Source organism: Mesoplodon densirostris, chromosome 1, assembly GCF_025265405.1.
Source record: "Mesoplodon densirostris isolate mMesDen1 chromosome 1, mMesDen1 primary haplotype, whole genome shotgun sequence".
Taxonomy (NCBI): Eukaryota; Metazoa; Chordata; class Mammalia; order Artiodactyla; family Ziphiidae; genus Mesoplodon; species Mesoplodon densirostris.
In genome coordinates, this window is record NC_082661.1 from 2,792,328 (window position 1) to 2,808,872 (window position 16,545).

A 16,545-nucleotide genomic window follows, 5' to 3' on the forward strand; every position below is an offset into this window, starting at 1 on the left:
CCTTTGTGGCTGTTGTTAGGTCTTGGCCTTTGTTGGGTTTGGTCCTAGAATGGGCCCAGGGCATGGGGGCTAGAATGCTGATGTCCAGAGATAGATGAGACTTTGGCCAGTGGAGGTGTGGGAGCTAGAATTTGGACCCTTGCCTAAAGTTCTCTGCCTTGAAGATCTGCCTATACCATAAAAGGGGATTGGAAGTTAAAGGACCGGGCCGTACATGGGTGTGGGCTCCAAGTTTATTCTGTCTCAGTGCTACAAAAATCAAAAGTTAAAGCATGAACATAAAAATAGACACCGACTATTAAAGTCCTTAAAGCCTCGGTTAGTGGCAAAGTCAGAATCCGCCTGTAGGGATGCTTCCACCATCCAGAGTGTACAGGATTCAGAGGTAAAACAGCTGGCACTGTACATGAGATCACAATAGAATGATATAAACTATGTAAACAAATCTACCGCAGTGGGGCTGGCGGGTGGAGTAGGGGAGTGGCGCCAGGAACTCTTAACAAACAGGAGAATACAAACCTGTAAGAATCTGAATTAATAGAAGAACCTGAAGTTCACTATGAAGGTAAATATTTTAAGAATTTAAAAAATGACTTAAAAAGAAATAGAGCCATGATGCAGAAAAGGATGGTATGAAAAAGGAATTGGGAGGTTAAAAAATAAAAAAAGAAAGAACTTCTAAAAATGAATGATACAGTCATTGAAGTGAAAAACAATTCTCAGGTTAGACACAGTTGAAGACAGAATTAGTGAACTAGGAAATTTATCTGGAGAAATCATCCAAAATACAGCAAGAGAGATAAAGAGGTAAAAAGTGTGATTAGCAGTCAAAGGAAAGAATGAGAAGGTTCATTAGGAAATCCAGAAGGAAGGAATTTAGAATATGGGAGAGAAAAGGATAATGAAGAGATCTGATTTGAAAAGAATAATGGCTGAGAAGTTCCCCAAATTGAAGAAAGGCATTTGTAGCCAAGTAGTTTTGAAGAAGCACAAGGTGAGGGAGATCACCAATCAGATGTCAAGATATGTTACAAAGCTGTAGTAATTAAGACAGTGTTATTGGCCTAGGGGTAGACAGATAGACAAGTGAATAAAATTGAGAGCTTCAATTAACCAAACAGTGTAGCTCCAATGCATATATGGCAGCTGGATATATTGCAGACGGTGTGTTACAAGTCAGCTGGGAATGACCAAGTTACTCTATAAATTGTGCTAGGACAGTTGGCTATCCACATATGCGGAAGAATAAAATTAGATCTCTACCCCACACAAAAATCAATTCTGGGAAGTGGGGGAAAGGTAAAGAACCTAAATGTGGGGAAAAAAAACCCAAAAAGCAAAGAAACCTTTAAAACTTTCAGTAGAAAATATAAGAGAATATATTTATGACATTGGGAAGATTTATAAAAACTAATAAACCAAAAAGGGAAAGGACTAACACATTTGACTACGCACATAAGATGTTGCACATCAAAATTCCTCCTTCACTGTTTAAGAAGATACCATAAAGCAGGGAAGACATTTGCAACACACAAAACAGAGAGTAGCAGATAAATGGGTGAAGTATATGAATTGGCAGTTTGGAGAAGAGGAAACCCAGTCAGCCAATAAATATTAAGTGGAGGTTCAACCTCTCTAATAATTAAAGGCATGCAATTAAAGCACCAAAGTGGCAAAAATAAAAATGTCTGCTGATGTAAGTGTGGATGAGGATGTGGACCTGAAGGGTCTGTCCACTTTATTGGAGCCAGTATAACCTGGCACAGTGACTTGGAGAGCAAATGTCTAGTAAAGGTGATGGTGGGTGTCCCTGTGGCCTGGAAGTTTCAGTACTAGGTACATCTTCAGAGGTGCCCAGGGAAATGTGTACAAAATAATTGTAGCATTGTTTGCTTAGCAGAAAGCCAGAAACCACAGAGACGTCCACCAATAGGAGAATGGATAAATGAATTGGCCATATTTATTCAGTGAAATAAACTGCAGTGAGAATGGATGAACTCAAAAAAGGAAATTACAGAAGAAAATGACACCATATAGATATAATTTTCAACAAGTAAAAACGTCGATACATATTAACTAAAGGAATAAAAACATTCCTGAGAACGATAGACTGAGTTCAGCATGAGGAGGTTATTCCTACCTAGGGAGTGAGGGCTCAGATACGGCACGTGTTTCAGTTATATCTGTAATATTTTATCTCTTAAGCTATGTCATGGATCATGGGCATTTGTTATATTGCTGTCTATACTTTTTTGTGTTTCTGAGAAGTCCTGGTGAGTCTTGGATGTGATGTATGTGCACGTCCCTCATGGTGAAACTGAAGAACATTAAAGACAGAATTCTGGAGAGCTGCTAGAGAGAAAGGACTGGTATCCATGAGGAAACAGTGATTTGAGTGACAACAGACCCCCCATTAGTTACAGACACCAAAGACCTTGGAATAACGCTCTGAAATGCTAAGGGGACTGTCCTGTGTGAACGCGTGGCTGTGCTAGGCTCAGAGCTAGAATGACCAGTGCAGTGGGAATTCTCTTCCCCCCGTAGTAATTCACTTGCCAAAACTGACTCTGGAAGAGAGAATGTAGACCAATCACAATGGAATAATTTGGGAATGTTCTCAAAAGCTACCATCCCAGATGGCTTTCTAGGTTTAAAGAAATCCTACCTGAAGGAACACATGGATGACTTGCATTAGAAAAATGACTACATTGTTTGGTCAAAGGAGGAGGAAAAAAACCCAAATTTTCATCTTAATAGAGACAGAAACAGTGTTCAGTTCCTCCAAATCACACTCATGATAAAACCAGAAATAGAAGGTTTATCCTGGTAAGGTTTAAGGATCCTCACACTTAGTGGGCATTTCTGCTGACGAAGAGAAAAACACAAGTTTGTTTGCTGTCTCCACTTCTGCTTACCAGGGTTTCTAACTCAGGCAATTAATTAAACAAGGAAAAAGAAGCAATGGCAACAAGAATTGGGAAGGAAAAAAGCTAAATGGTTATTTCCTGATGATATTATTGTCTATATAGAAAATCCAGGAAAATCTACAGATCAACTACCAGAACTAATATTCAACAAGATTGTTGAATATAAGAAAAACATGCAAAAATAGGATGGATGAGTGGTTAAAGAAATTGTGCTGTACATACAATGGAATATTATTCACCCATGAAAAGAAGGAAATCCTGCCATTTACAACAACATGGATGGACTTTGGGGCATTATGCTAAGTGAAATAAGTCAAAACAGAAAAAGACAAATATTGTATGATCTCTCTTATATGTGGAATCTTAAAAAAAAAAAAAAAAACAAGCTCATAGATACAGAGAACAGATTGGTGGTTGCCAGAAGTGGTGGGGGGGAGAAATTGGTGAAGGGGGTCAAAAGATAAAAAGAAAACAGCAACAAAAATCTTTTTTAAAAGCAGCAGCAAATAAATAAATAAATAAAATAAAATAAAATAAAATAAAATAAAATAAAATAAAAAGCAGCAGCAGCAGGACTGGGTAAGTGGGCTCTTTAAGCTCCTGAGGCTCCTTCCAGGGCAGCCTCTTAAGACGTCAGCATCCCCTCCAGGGTGCCAGGATGTCCCTTCCTGAGCCCATGTCAGTGAATTTGAGATAAAGCAAACTTATGTAAGAGAACAGCCTGTATGTATTTTGGAGAGTCTGTCCTTAATGCCTGCTTTTGAAGTCCAGGAAAGCTGTGCCTACAATTTTTTTTTGTCTTAAACTCAAGACTTTTCCTAGAATATATACATTCATCCTTATACCCTATTTCTTTATTTTTGGCTGCGTTGGGTCTTTGTTGCTGTGTGCGGGGTTTCTCTAGTTGTGGCGAGTGGGGCTACCCTTTGTTGAGGTGCGTGGGCTTCTCATTGCAGTGGCTTCTCTTGTTGCGGAGTACAGGCTCCAGGTGCATGGGCTTCAGTAGTTGTGGCACACGGGCTCAGTAGTTGTGGCTCATGGGCTCTAGAGTGCAGGCTCAGGAGTTGTGGCTCGCGGGCTCAGTAGTTGTGGCACGTGGGCTCAGTAGTTGTGGCTCGCGGGCTCTAGAGCGCAGGCTCAGTAGTTGTGACTCACGGTCTCTAAAGCGTGGGCTCAGTAGTTGTGGCACGCGGGCTCTAGGGCATGGGCGCAGGAGTTGTGGCACGTGGGCTCCAGGGCGCGGGCTCAGGAGTTGTGGCTCGCAGTCTCTAGAGCGCAGGCTCAGCAGTTGTGGCTCGCAGTCTCTAGAGCGCAGGCTCAGTAGTTTTGGCTCGTGGTCTCTAGAGCGCAGGCTCAGGAGTTGTGGCTCGTGGGCTCTAGGGCGCAGGCTCAAGAGTTGTGGCTCGTGGTCTCTAGAGCGCGGGCTCAGTAGTTGTGGCTTGCAGGCTCTAGAGCGCAGGCTCAGTAGTGGCTCGCGGTCTCTAGAGCACAGGCTCAGGAGTTGTGGCTTGTAGGCTCTAGGGTGCAGGCTCAGGAGTTGTGGCTCATGGTCTCTAGAGCGCGGGCTCAGGAGTTGTGGCGCGTGGGTTCCAGGGCACGGGCTCAGGAGTTGTGGCATGCGGACCCCTATACCCTATTTTTAAAGTTGCCTGTTTGTCTCGCAAGCTCAACAACAGCTCCTCTGCAAAGCTCTTGATCCTTGTACATCTGGGGTGAGAGCGCTGCCCGTCGCACTGCTATGGCTGGTGGAGCTGCGCCCTGAAGAACCCTGGGCCTGGGTTCAGGCCTGTCTCTTCCTTCCCAGCGTGAGCGCCTGACTCAGCCTCAGAGGAGTGGAGAAGGTTATGGGGTGTCATCTCACGCTAGTCCACCTCCCCTGACTTCAGTGCTACCCACTTATCCTTTCCCTGGTCTAAATGGATTGCTTCCCAAACTTGACCCCCTTAAAGACATACAGTAGGAGATGATTATAGACATCGTGTGCACATTGTTGTTCTGAACTGCTCACTAGATGCTGTCGTTGGGTGCTGATAAGTACTAAGCTTTGTTCGCGTCGGCCATGCCCGCCTCCTAGAAGGGCCCTAGCGGATTAGGCTAGGACACGTTCCAGCACACGGGAGCGGTGGAACAATCCGGAACAGAGGCAAAACGTGACCGCAGGAATCAAGTCTTCTTTTCCTTGGTTTGTGCCCTGCTCTCCAGCACTGCTTCAGACTTACACAGACAAATAATCCCTCCTAACAAGGTGGAAGGCCAGGTTCAAATACAGAATTCTTGAATTTCTCAGAGTGCCACGCCGGGACATGGAGGAACGAGGGAAAGCTGGCCCCTGGTCCACCCCCCTCCTCAGCTCAGGCCCTGTCCTGCATGACAAGGGGCCTTGAGCACGTGCACGTGGACACGTCTACCCCGTCCACGTTCCTGCTCCCACATCACACCCCTCTCCAACAAGCACCCGCCCCGTGGGCATCTTTCAGGCTTGCAGCAATCACACTAGTGATGTGCTGTGATCTCAGGAGAATGCACCTGCCGGAGAGGCTGGCCTAGACAGGGGATAGGCTCTAGAAGGGGACAGGGCCTTTGGGTGGGAACATCCATGGAGAGGTACGGCCAGAGGGGTCCCTCTAAAGCATGAACCCAAATCAGGGGCTCAGTGCCCAGACATCCCCCATCAGACGTGCCTCCAGTGGCTGGTCCCTGCCACCCGGCGTGTCGGAGTCTGAGGACGTCAGACCTCACATCTGTATCAGGGACAGGACAGGTCCTCTGTGGGTGCCCCTGGGGGTCTGAGCTTTGAGAGGGGCTTTGAGAGGGACACTGACAAACTGGACTGTGGGGAGAGGAACATGGTGATGTGGGAACTTGAAGTCGGGTCAGGGAACAGAGATTGGGTGGAAGGTTTAAATGAGTGGTTCCTACAGGTTCCTTTGTGTGGGAGATTCTAGATCTCGGCCCTCTTGTTGCTGTGTCTCGCGCGTCCGATTGTCCTAAGTCCTATCTGTTCTGCCTTCAGCGTGGCTTCGTATACACCCCATCCAACCAGGAGGGTGGGGATGGGGGCAGGAATGAGACATCTCGGTGAAGACCTTTTCAACAAAAAAAATTTTTTGAGCCACGTGGTGGTGTTGACGACGATGATGATGAAATTAATTAAAAAGCGTCGCCCGTCTTCTCCCCGCCCCTCCCCCAGTCCCAGTCTCTCTCCCGAGAGGCCCGTCTTCTCTGCAGCCTTGCCTGCTGACCTGTTCCCTCCTCCCCCTCTCCCGCAGCCCCTCCACAGAGCCTCCACGCTCTGTCTGGCCTCCTCCCCGCCTCCCCACTGGGGGCCCCACTGCTCAGGGGCTCCTGACAAGAGTTTCCGGCCACAGAAGTTCAGGAAATGCTGCATCCTTTCCCCACCTTTGGAGGTGTGATGTACATTAGACTGTTGGTCCCGAGAATCAAGTGAAGAGATGAGTTTGATTTTGCTCAGCCTAGTATTTCTAGAACAACCTTTTGTCAAGGGATGCCTGTTATACATGTGCTTCTGAGACTGTTTTGGAAAACACAGGCCCATTGAACAAATCCAGCCCCTGTATTCATCGTGGTCTTCAGGACCTTTTGCAGCCTGGCCCAGCCTGACCTCCCCTGACCTTCCAGGCAGATCTCCCATCCCTGTCTCTGTGCACCATGAACCCTGGCTTCCGTCACACAGGCAGCTGCTCTGGTTCTGGAACACTCTGACCTGCTGTTCTCACTGCCTGGGGTGCCATCTATCATCTTGTAAGGTTCTGCTGTGCCTCCATGGTCCACGTGTGTGAAGCCTTCCCCACCCCTCGTCAGGTTCATCAGCCACAGCATCCCGTTCCAGTCACCCCAGTGAGCCATCCGTGTAAAACGGGTGTTCACGAGCTTGGGTGCTGCTTCCCTTGCCGACCTCAAGTCCTCAGTCTCTCTTGTTGGGTCCCCGTGGCTCAGGGCAGCACCGCCTTCCAGGAAACAGGATGCCATCGTGGGCCGGACTGCTCTGCCCCCCCACCGCCTGGCCCACCACCCCCTTCCTGGCCTCAGCCAGCCCAGCGAGCCTTCTGCCACCACGGTGCAGCCTTGGAGAGCAGGGGTGCCCTGCCAGCCTCTGCCCAGGGGCCACGGAGCCACACTGCTCTTTGCCGGGACAGTGGCCAGTGTGATAAAGGTTTCTGGATGCTGGACAGGACCTCTCATTTCATGGTGGCACAGTGTCTGGCCACGGGTCTGCCCCCAGCCGTCCGGTGCTCCTAGTTACTTCTGCGGGCGAAGGTGAGGAGACAGGAGGTCTGCTCCAGGGGTGGGGAGGGCGGGGGCCCGGGTGGGGATCCTCCCGACGCTGGGTTACTTCCAGACCCTGGCCCCTGCTGCAGTGCTTTTGTGTTGAATCATATTCCATATTTAGACATCATTTTTAAAAACTATTTATGAATTTATAAATGATATTTTTATTTTTTCCCCTCTTATAGAACTGTGGGAGAGAAGAGAAGTAACATTTATTGAGAACATTCTCTGTACCAGGCACTGTAGGAAGTGCTTTAACTATCTTGTTACAATATTTTATATATATTCGGTAAATATGTACTTAGCGCAGAAATAAGTGTTAGCTCAGCCGTTTTAAATGCAGTGCTTTGTGTTGGTGAATGTAAAGCCAAGGTAAATTAATTCCCACGACATGCTGTTTTATCATTGTAGGGACATTTTAACCATATGGAGAGTTGGTAGAAGATGCAAGCTGAAAAAGGAAGATTCCAGTTGTGGTTTCGAACCCTCGTGTGCCAGCGAATGTAAACCTCTCCTGGGTGGATGTGTGTGCCCACCTGTTCAAATAGCGCCTGGTACCCTCCCATCAGGAAATCCCACCATCCTCCTCCGCTCCAGAGCCAGAAGAGCCTCCACATGTTACTCCTCATGAAGCCTTCTTTCAAATGCATCTTGCTTGAGAAGATCAATTGCATTATTTAAAAGTTTAAAAAATTCAGTATCAAACTTCCTGTGAGGTTTGAGAGCCCTGTAGCTTATGGAGCCATATCCAGATGTAGCCCCACTTTATACTTTTCTATTGTTTTGTGGATGTATCCAGAGCTGCTTATGTACTCTTTTTTAATTAAAAGTCTTATTTTTATATTGAAAATGCTCTATAATCTTAAACTGAATTTCAGTAAATGTTAGTGTCCAGTCTGTTCTGTGTGATTCCCCAACTAAACTTATCAGGCACAGGACCACCTTTATGTTAAAATGGGAATTTCTCACCTTCTCTTGGGTTTTCAGTGTATGGCCTGACTGTGGAGACTGGCATTGTTCCCCTGGGTCTGCAGGCACCCTGAGATGCCCTTGTCACCTAGAGACGGGTCCCGGTGAAACCACTGGGTCATAGGCTTGCTCTCAGGTCCTTTGCCCGGGCGGACGCAGCCCCGTGCTTGCCGTGTTGCCCTGTGTTAGCTATGTGGCCGTGTCCTCTGCCAGTGATGGGCTGCAGCATCCGCGTCCCAAAGAGCCCGACCCGTAAACCATCGTGTGTAGTCACGGAGGCACCTCATACTGGAAAGCCGGGGCAGAGGAAGACACGGGGCAGAAAGGAACTTAGTGTGACGTTCTGTGATAATGGATTACCCACAGCCACTGGACGCACGGCCAGGTTCAGGACAGAAAGCTGACTTTTCTGTCCCCAGCATCTTTGGAGTCACTAGACAGTTAACCCCGAGCAAGATCGCAGAGCTGCGACTTGATGAGGAAACGCCAGTCAAGGCCGAGGGGGAAAGTATTGAGATCTGTGGCCTTAAGAATACATCTTTAAAGAGCTTTAATATGCTTCTGCCTTTTTCAAGTGAGATACACATCTTAGTTTTTATGGAAAACGTGAAAAATCTTAGATGACATTTTGTTTTGTGTATAAGCTCTTCCTTTCCCCCCAGATTCATGGGGCGACCACATATTCACAGCTAGGTGTTTTGGTAATTGAAGCAGCACAGCGGTCGCCCCAGCCGTTTACATGGACTGAAAGCTTTCCTTGGGGGGAGGAGCCCCTGTGCAGCACCCTGCGTGGCGCAGGACGGACGCCCTTGGGTAGAGTCGGGCGGACGTGCGGTCAGGGCTCACCTCCCCTCGCTGCCGCCAGCGTCTTGGCCGCAGTCCCTCGGTGAAAGGGTCTGGTGACCCACGGGCTGTTGTTAGTGTGAGACCCAGGAGTGAGACCGAGGCCAGGCCACTGCTCAAGGTCCGTCCCCTGCCCTGCCACACGGCCCCGCTGAGGCCAGAGCAGGCGACCTTCTCTGGAAAAGTCGTGTATGAGGAGTCCTCACAGTGTGAATGTGACAAGAGGGGTGAAATGAAGCCGGCCAGCGTGCGGGAACCGGCAGTTTTATCCTGAATTCCTACAGTTCTTAAATGGTAAAGAGAAAACGCAGCATGGAAGAGCTTATGGGGACCCCTGGGAGGTGTGGCCTCAGCGTTCTCTGTCCCTGTAGAACAGGCCCGCGGTAGAGTGTGCTGGGTCTAGGCTTCCAGAACCACCCCTGTGCCCCGCGGAGCCCACCAGCGGGCCCTCTTGCCCAGCAGAGACCCCTGGCACTGCAGAGCCTGGCAGCACGTCCTGCAGCCCACCTCGCCCACCTGGCCTTTGACTTCACCCCGGGTCCAGAATCGTCCCTTCTGTCCCGCCCAACCCGCCTCCTTTTGTGCCCTGCAGCCTGCAAAGGATGCGGGAGATGACGTTTTGGTAAAACTTTCTTAGTTGGCTTTTTTATTATTATAAAAATAATACTTGTTCATGTAGAAGAAAATAGAGAAAGGAAAACAAACCCCTCACCCCACATTGCCACCCTCGGCCTGCGGGCGGGCCGCCCTCTGGATGTGGACTTTTTTATTTCAAACTGAGTGTTATGTAGCGAACGTGCCCCCACATCATTGTAGGAAAACGTCGTTTTAAAAGGTGGCACGGTACGCCACCTGGGGACAAGCAGGCCATCGTTTTGATGGCTCTGACACTAGCTGTGCCCTTTGGTGGGGAAGGGCTGGCTTTAAAGTCCGTAGGCAAGTGTGCGGGGAGCCTGTCTGTCTCTGCCGGGATGTAAGGGGATGTGACAGGCAGGAGGCAGGCCCGCCGCCCGGAGACCCCCGCACAGGGACCACCTCTCCCTGCCACACCAATTTGTCCACACCACAGGTACGAAAACAGACTAGCGACATGCAGAACCTGCACATATTCCACGAAATGGGGTTTTGACACACCCATGACGAGCATGAAATGTGATTATCCCTTTAAGGTGCTTCGTCTTTCTCTTCTTGTCAAAAGAGGAGGAACACTCTGAGGAAACAGACCAGGCACTTGTGTATGTGTATTAAATATACATATACATGAATATCCATTAAAATTTCCATTTCTTCTTAATCATGATCTGTCTTTGTTTGCTTTTGGTGTAGGGACAAAAATATCAACACATACCTTTTATCATTTTACCAAATAAGTTTATAATGGTTTCTAAACCTTGGAACAAATTACAAAACTCTCAGAAAATTCAAAAGCATGTTAAATGGTTATCGAAGACTTATTAACATCACTTGAACTGTTTTGCCTGCTTTTAAAATGTAGTTTATTTTCAAACTTGTTTTTAACGCATTTCAAAATGATACCTCAAATTCACACTTACTAAAGAAAAATTTTAGTTGTAGATAAGTTGAAATGAAATATAAATATAAAAGTCAGGGTGCTTCCCTGGTGGCACAGTGGTTAAGAATCTGCGCTCCCAATGCAGGGGACACAAGTTTGAGCCCTGGTCTGGGAAGATCCCACATGCCGCGGAGCAACTAAGCCCATGCGCCACAACTACTGAGCCCGTGAGCCACGACTGCTGAAGCCCATGTGCCTAGAGCCCATGCTCCGAAACAAAGAGAAGCCACCGCAATGAGAAGCCCACGCGTCGCAACAAAGAGTAGCCTCCGCTCACCTCAACTAGAGAGAAACGTGCACAGAGACAAAGACCCAACACAGCCAAAAATTAATACATAAAATAAATTTATAATAAATAAATAAATAAAAGTCAGGGACTTCCCTGGTGGCGCAGTGGATAAGGCTGCATGCTCCCAATGCAGGGGGCCCGGTTTCAATTCCTGGTTGGGGAACTAAATCCCACATGCGTGCCACAACTAAGGAGCTGGTGAGCTGAAACTAAGGAGCCCAGGAGCTGCAACTAGGAACCCGCCTGCCACAACTAAGACCTGGTGCAACCAAATAAAGAAATAAATATTTTTTTAAAAAGTCATCTATAATCCCTATGCAAAGGTAACTAATGTTCACATTTCAGTGTGTATCCTTATAAATCTTTTTCTGTGTGGACACGCACATCTGTAGGCCTGTACTTTTGATGTTAACATCATGTACATCTCATGTCAGCAAGTGTGTATTAGGTTGTCATTCTAAAGGGCAGCATCGGGAGTTCCCTGGTGGTTTAGTGGTTAGGATTCAGCACTTTCACTGCCAAGGGCCCAGGTTCAATCCCTGGTCGGGGAACTGAGATCCCAAAAGCCGCGTGGCGTGGCCAAAAAAAAAAAAGAAAAAGAGGGCTGCATAGTATTCCATTGACTGAAAATACACAGTGCGTTTGCCCACTCCCTGTCTGATGTGCATTTAGGTTCTTTGCATTCATTCTTTCATCTACTTGCTATCACAAAAATTGCTGGATAAATATTCTTACACATACTTTTTTTTAAAATTTATTTTTGGCCATGTTGGGTCTTTGTTGCTGTGCACAGGCTTTTCTGTGGTTGCGGCGAGCGGGGGCTACTCTTCGTTGCAGTGCGCAGGCTTCTCATTGCGGTGGCTTCTCTTGTTGCAGAGCATGGGCTCTAGGCGTGCGGGCTTCAGTAGTTGTGGCCCATAGGCTCAGTAGTTGCGGCATATGGGCTCAGTAGTTGTGGCTCGCGGGCTCTAGAGCACAGGCTCAGTAGTTGTGTCGCATGGGCTTAGTTGATCCGTGGCATGTGGGATCTTCCTGGACCAGGCCTCGAAACCATGTCCCCTGCATTGGCAGGTGGATTTGTAACCACTGCACCACCAGGGAAGTCCTACACATACATTTTTATAAAGTTTTTCAATTATATTCATAAGAGAAGATTCTAGAAGTTGTATTGCTAGGTCAGCGGGGACACTGGTTTTCTGTCCTCTGGAAAGGTGGTCCCGTGTCCCTTCCCTTTCACCAACACCGAATAGAACCCACTCTTATTTTTTCTTTTTAACTTAGCACGTCTTAAACACACACAAAAGTAGGCAGAAGAAATAGTACAAGGACCCCCTTTAGCCTTTGACCTGCTCCGACAAGGGTCACCATGGCCAGTCCTGTCCACCTCCTCTCCCCCTCCCTGTGCACTGGAAGCAGATCCCAGACATAATATTAGTTCAACTATCATTATTTCAGTCTGTCCTCCCAAACAGACAAAGTGAAAAGCATAACCACAATACAATTTTCAGCCCTCAAACAAAATTTACAGTAATTCCTTATACTATGAAATCTCTTTCTAGTCTTTGGTCAAATTGCTACACGCCTCTTCGATTTCACAGGTGATTGTTTTTATTTTGTTTGGTTTTTCATGACTTGTTTGAGTTGGATGCAGGACGCAGACAGGGTCCACGCACCTGACTGGCGGATCTGTCCTGAGTCTCTGATCACGGGTCCCCCACCTCCTGTCCCCCCTTGCAGTGTATTTTCAGGAAACTATTCGTAGAGTTTGTGCTGAGATGTTGCTAATTGCATCTCCCGTGTTCTACCTACTCCTCTGACCTCTGTACTTCCTATAAATTGGTGTTGATCCAGAAGCTTAATCAGATTCAATTTTGACTTTTTGGCAAAAGTTCCTTTTTGATCCCTGCCAATCTGACCTTTGCACCAAGTTCGTGGTCTTAATGCACAGGTCCCGCGTTGCATTTCTGACACGTGTCATCAGCCACATGGGTGTCCTTTCTGAATATCCCATCTTCGGCCATTTTCCTATTGGGGTGCATGTCACGGTCGTTTATTTTTAGGAGTTCTTTAATAATAAGTCTGGTTTTTTCTCATCTGTTACATGTATTTTTTCCCCATTTACAATTTTTCACATTCTTTTCAGCGAGGTCTACAAAGTCCTTTGCTGGAAGTTTTTAGCTGTCATATCTGTTGGCCTCTTTTTAGCCTGTTTCTCTTCTTGGAACCATTGGAGAAAGACCTTCCTTTCCCCAGGATTACATACATTATATGAACTGATATGTAAATTATGCATCGACATTTTTCATGATTCTGATTTCATTTTGAACACATAGAACTTTGCTTTAGCTACAAAGTTTGGGGACATAAAGAATGATATATCTAACTTTGCTTTTCCCCAAATATTAACCAGTTATTCTAACCACATCTTTCTGCACCGATTGTAAATCCCACTTCTGTACATGGGATTGCTTCTATACTTCCTCTTCTGTTCTTTGATCTGTCTTTCTCATCTGGTGGCTGTAACACTACCTGTGTGTGTGTGATGTGTATATGCGTGGGGGGAGGCTCTTTGTTAAAATATAACACATGAGCAGAAAAGGGGAAAAAGGAGTGTCCAGGCCCAGTGCACGTGCTTGTGTGGACGGCTGATTCGGCACCTCCCCCTGTTATTTGTCAGATGTTCCCGGTTCTCCTCACGTGCTCATTCTTCCAGATCAACTTCAGGATCGTTTTGTCAAATATCAGAAGTAAAAACCACATAAAATATTGGATTTGTGCTGAATTTACCGATTCATTGTGGGATAAGCGGTGACTTTACGCTGTTGTGACTTGTCACCCGGAGACACAGCACATTTTGCTCTGATAATACCTCCTACGTGTGTAGCTAAAAGTTTCCTTCCTTCCCCTCATTTTTGGTTTTTCTTTTGTTAGTATCAGTCTTACACTTTAAGCTCAGTCCTAGATAATCTTTTTTCCATTACATTTTCTGATTATAACTGTTATACCAGATCATTTCCCGAAAATTTGCTGCTTAGAACTCAAACAGTTTTTTGGTGCATTTTTTTCCCCAAAAGCAAAGGGAAGCAAGCTGCTCTTTAGAGAGTGAGCAGCACTGTATGTCAGATGTTGTACTAAATTATCATTTTTTTTTTTTTTTTTTGGCGGTACGTGGGCCTGTCACTGTTGCGGCCTCTCCTGTTGCGGAGCACAGGCTCCAGACGCGCAGGCTCAGCGGCCATGGCTCACGGACCCAGCTGCTCTGCGGCATGTGGGATCTTCCCGGACCGGGGCAAGAACCCATGTCCCCTGCATCGGCAGGCGGACTCTCAACCACTGCGCCACCAGGGAAGCCCCTAAATTATCATTTTTAACCCTCAAAAAACCCTTTGGGGGGAGAATTATCCTCACTGTACTAATAAGGATAGAGGGTCAGTGAGGCCAGGTCAGTTATCCATGGCCAGGCCGCGGGTCCAGACCGGGCTCCTTGGACCCCAGCATCTGCCCCTCCAGACCCGCCCACTCTCCTCAAAGCGCTCCTGGATCCTGGGGGCGGGAGGGGCTGCTTAAAAGGCAGAGTCTCCAAGTCTGGGCGGAGGGGGGCGGTTCCCAGGAGGGTGCCCCAGGAGGTGCCATTGACCACACTCTGAGAACCGGCATGTCCCCGAGTCACTTAGGACCCTGTGACGTGGGGCCTTCGTGGAGGTGCAGGCAGTCCCCGGGCTCCAGCGTGGAAGGTGTTTCTGTTTTCCTGGAATAACTGGACAGCCTAGGAAGTCCCTAGTCTTGGTGTCCATCACCTGAAGTGGTGACGTCTGATGGGTCGGGGGCCCGGGGCTCCTGCCGCTTCCTCACTCCAACCCAGCGCCTCGGTTTCCTGCCTGTGAAATGGCAACCACAGTGCCCCCCTTGTAATAAGCTGCAGCGGGGCCGATGCGGTAATGTATTTGAGGTGCTCGAATGGGGCCCACTGGCATGGGGCCTTTGAGCCACCCAGCCCAGTGCACAGGGTCACAGGCAGCCTCGGCAGAGGAGGTTAAAGCGGGCTGTCTCTGCGCCTGACACAGACCCTGTTGTGAAGCCCCCTCCCTTGCAGTCAGAGCCGCATGGCGAGTACCATCCCGGTCCTCATCACCACGGCCCCCGGCCCCTGAGCTCATGATAGTATTCTTGATTTTTGTGCTTATTTTAGAGGAGCCTTTAGGGACTTCTGGCCCGTCAGTTACTTACAGAATGTGTGCTTATTTGGTGAGGATCCCTGGGCGTCCACCTCCCATGATCACGGTCACTTCCGCAGCCCGGTGGGGAGGCAGGACTGTGTCTGCTGCAAACAGCAGGGCTCAGAGCGGGAGTGGGGACAGAACTTCTGTTGGGGAGGAGGGAAAAGTTCTGGAGATAATAAGGGGGAGCTGGTTACACCACAATATGAATGTACCGAATGCCGACGCAAGGTGCACTTAAAAATGGTTATAATGGTGGGGCTTCCCTGGTGGGAAGGAAAAAGGTGTTACATCATGTCATTGCTGAGATCAATGTTATGAAGCTTTTCCTCTACGTTTTCTTCTAGAAGTTTTACAGTTTCAGATCTTTAATCCATTTTGAGTTGATTTGTATGTATAGTATGAAGTAAAGGTCCAATTTCATTATTTTGTGTGTGGATGTCCAGTTTTCCCAGCACCATCTGTGGAAGAGACTGTCTTTTCCCCATTGTGTATTCTTGGCACCCTTGTTGAAGATCACTTGACCAGATATGCATGGATTTACTTCTGAGCCCTTTATTCTGTTCCATTGGTCTATATGTCCATCTTTATACTGTTAACATACTTTTTTGATTACTGTAGCTTTGCAGTATATTTTGAAATCAGGAAGTATGATGCCTTCAACAGGCATATGAAGAGATGCCCAACATCCCTAATCCTTATAGAGATGCAAATCAGAACCACACTGAGACATCACCTCGCTCCCGTTAGGACGGCTGTTGCCAAGAAAGCAAAATTAAGTGCTCATGAAGGTGCGGAGAAGTCGGAACTCTTGTCCACTCTTGGTAGGAATGCAGAATGGCACAGCTGTTACGGAAAATAGTATCGTGGAGGTTCATCAGAAAATTAAAAATAGAACCACCAGATGATCCAGCAATTCCACTTCTGGGAGTATCGTCAAAGGAATCGAAATCAGGATCTTGAAGTGATATTAGCACTCCCATGGTCATTGCAGCACTATTCACAATAGCCAAGATACGGAAACTATCTACATGGCCGTTGACTGATAAACGGATAAAGAAAATGTGGTATATGCTTACCATGGAATATTATTCAGCCTTTAAAAAGAAGGAAATCCTACATTATGTGAAAACATGGATGAACCTGGAGGACATTATGCTAAGTGAAATAAGCCATTCAGAGAGGAATAAATATTGCATGATTCCACTTATGTGGGGAATCTAAAAGAGTCAGACTCATAGAAGCAAGGAACAGAACCGTAGTTGCCAGGCTGGGGGGAGGGGCACACGGTGAGGGGGGTGGTGTTGCTGGGTGGGTGGAGTTTCACGTGTGCAGGGAGACTAAGCTCTGGTGGTCTGCTGCACGACAGAGTGCCTGTGTCAGCAAACTGTGTGTGTTGCACACTTGAAAACCCAAGAGCGGCTGGATCCTGTGTTA

At 47.4% G+C, this 16,545-nt stretch overlaps 1 protein-coding gene across 2 annotated transcripts in view; it reads left to right on the plus strand.

Annotated features, from left to right (window-relative positions):
- The window catches only part of C1H10orf143 (chromosome 1 C10orf143 homolog), a 40,489-nt gene extending 32,422 nt beyond the window's left edge, over positions 1–8,067 (plus strand). For both annotated transcript variants that reach the window (XM_060093885.1, XM_060093799.1), the window contains exon 4: positions 7,629–8,067. Coding sequence is in view for 1 of the 2 variants with exons in the window: in XM_060093799.1 (XP_059949782.1) it covers positions 7,629–7,658 (30 nt within the window). In the remaining variant the exon portion in view is untranslated. The remainder of the gene's footprint in view (positions 1–7,628) is intronic.
- Positions 8,068–16,545: the final 8,478 nt, after the last annotated feature.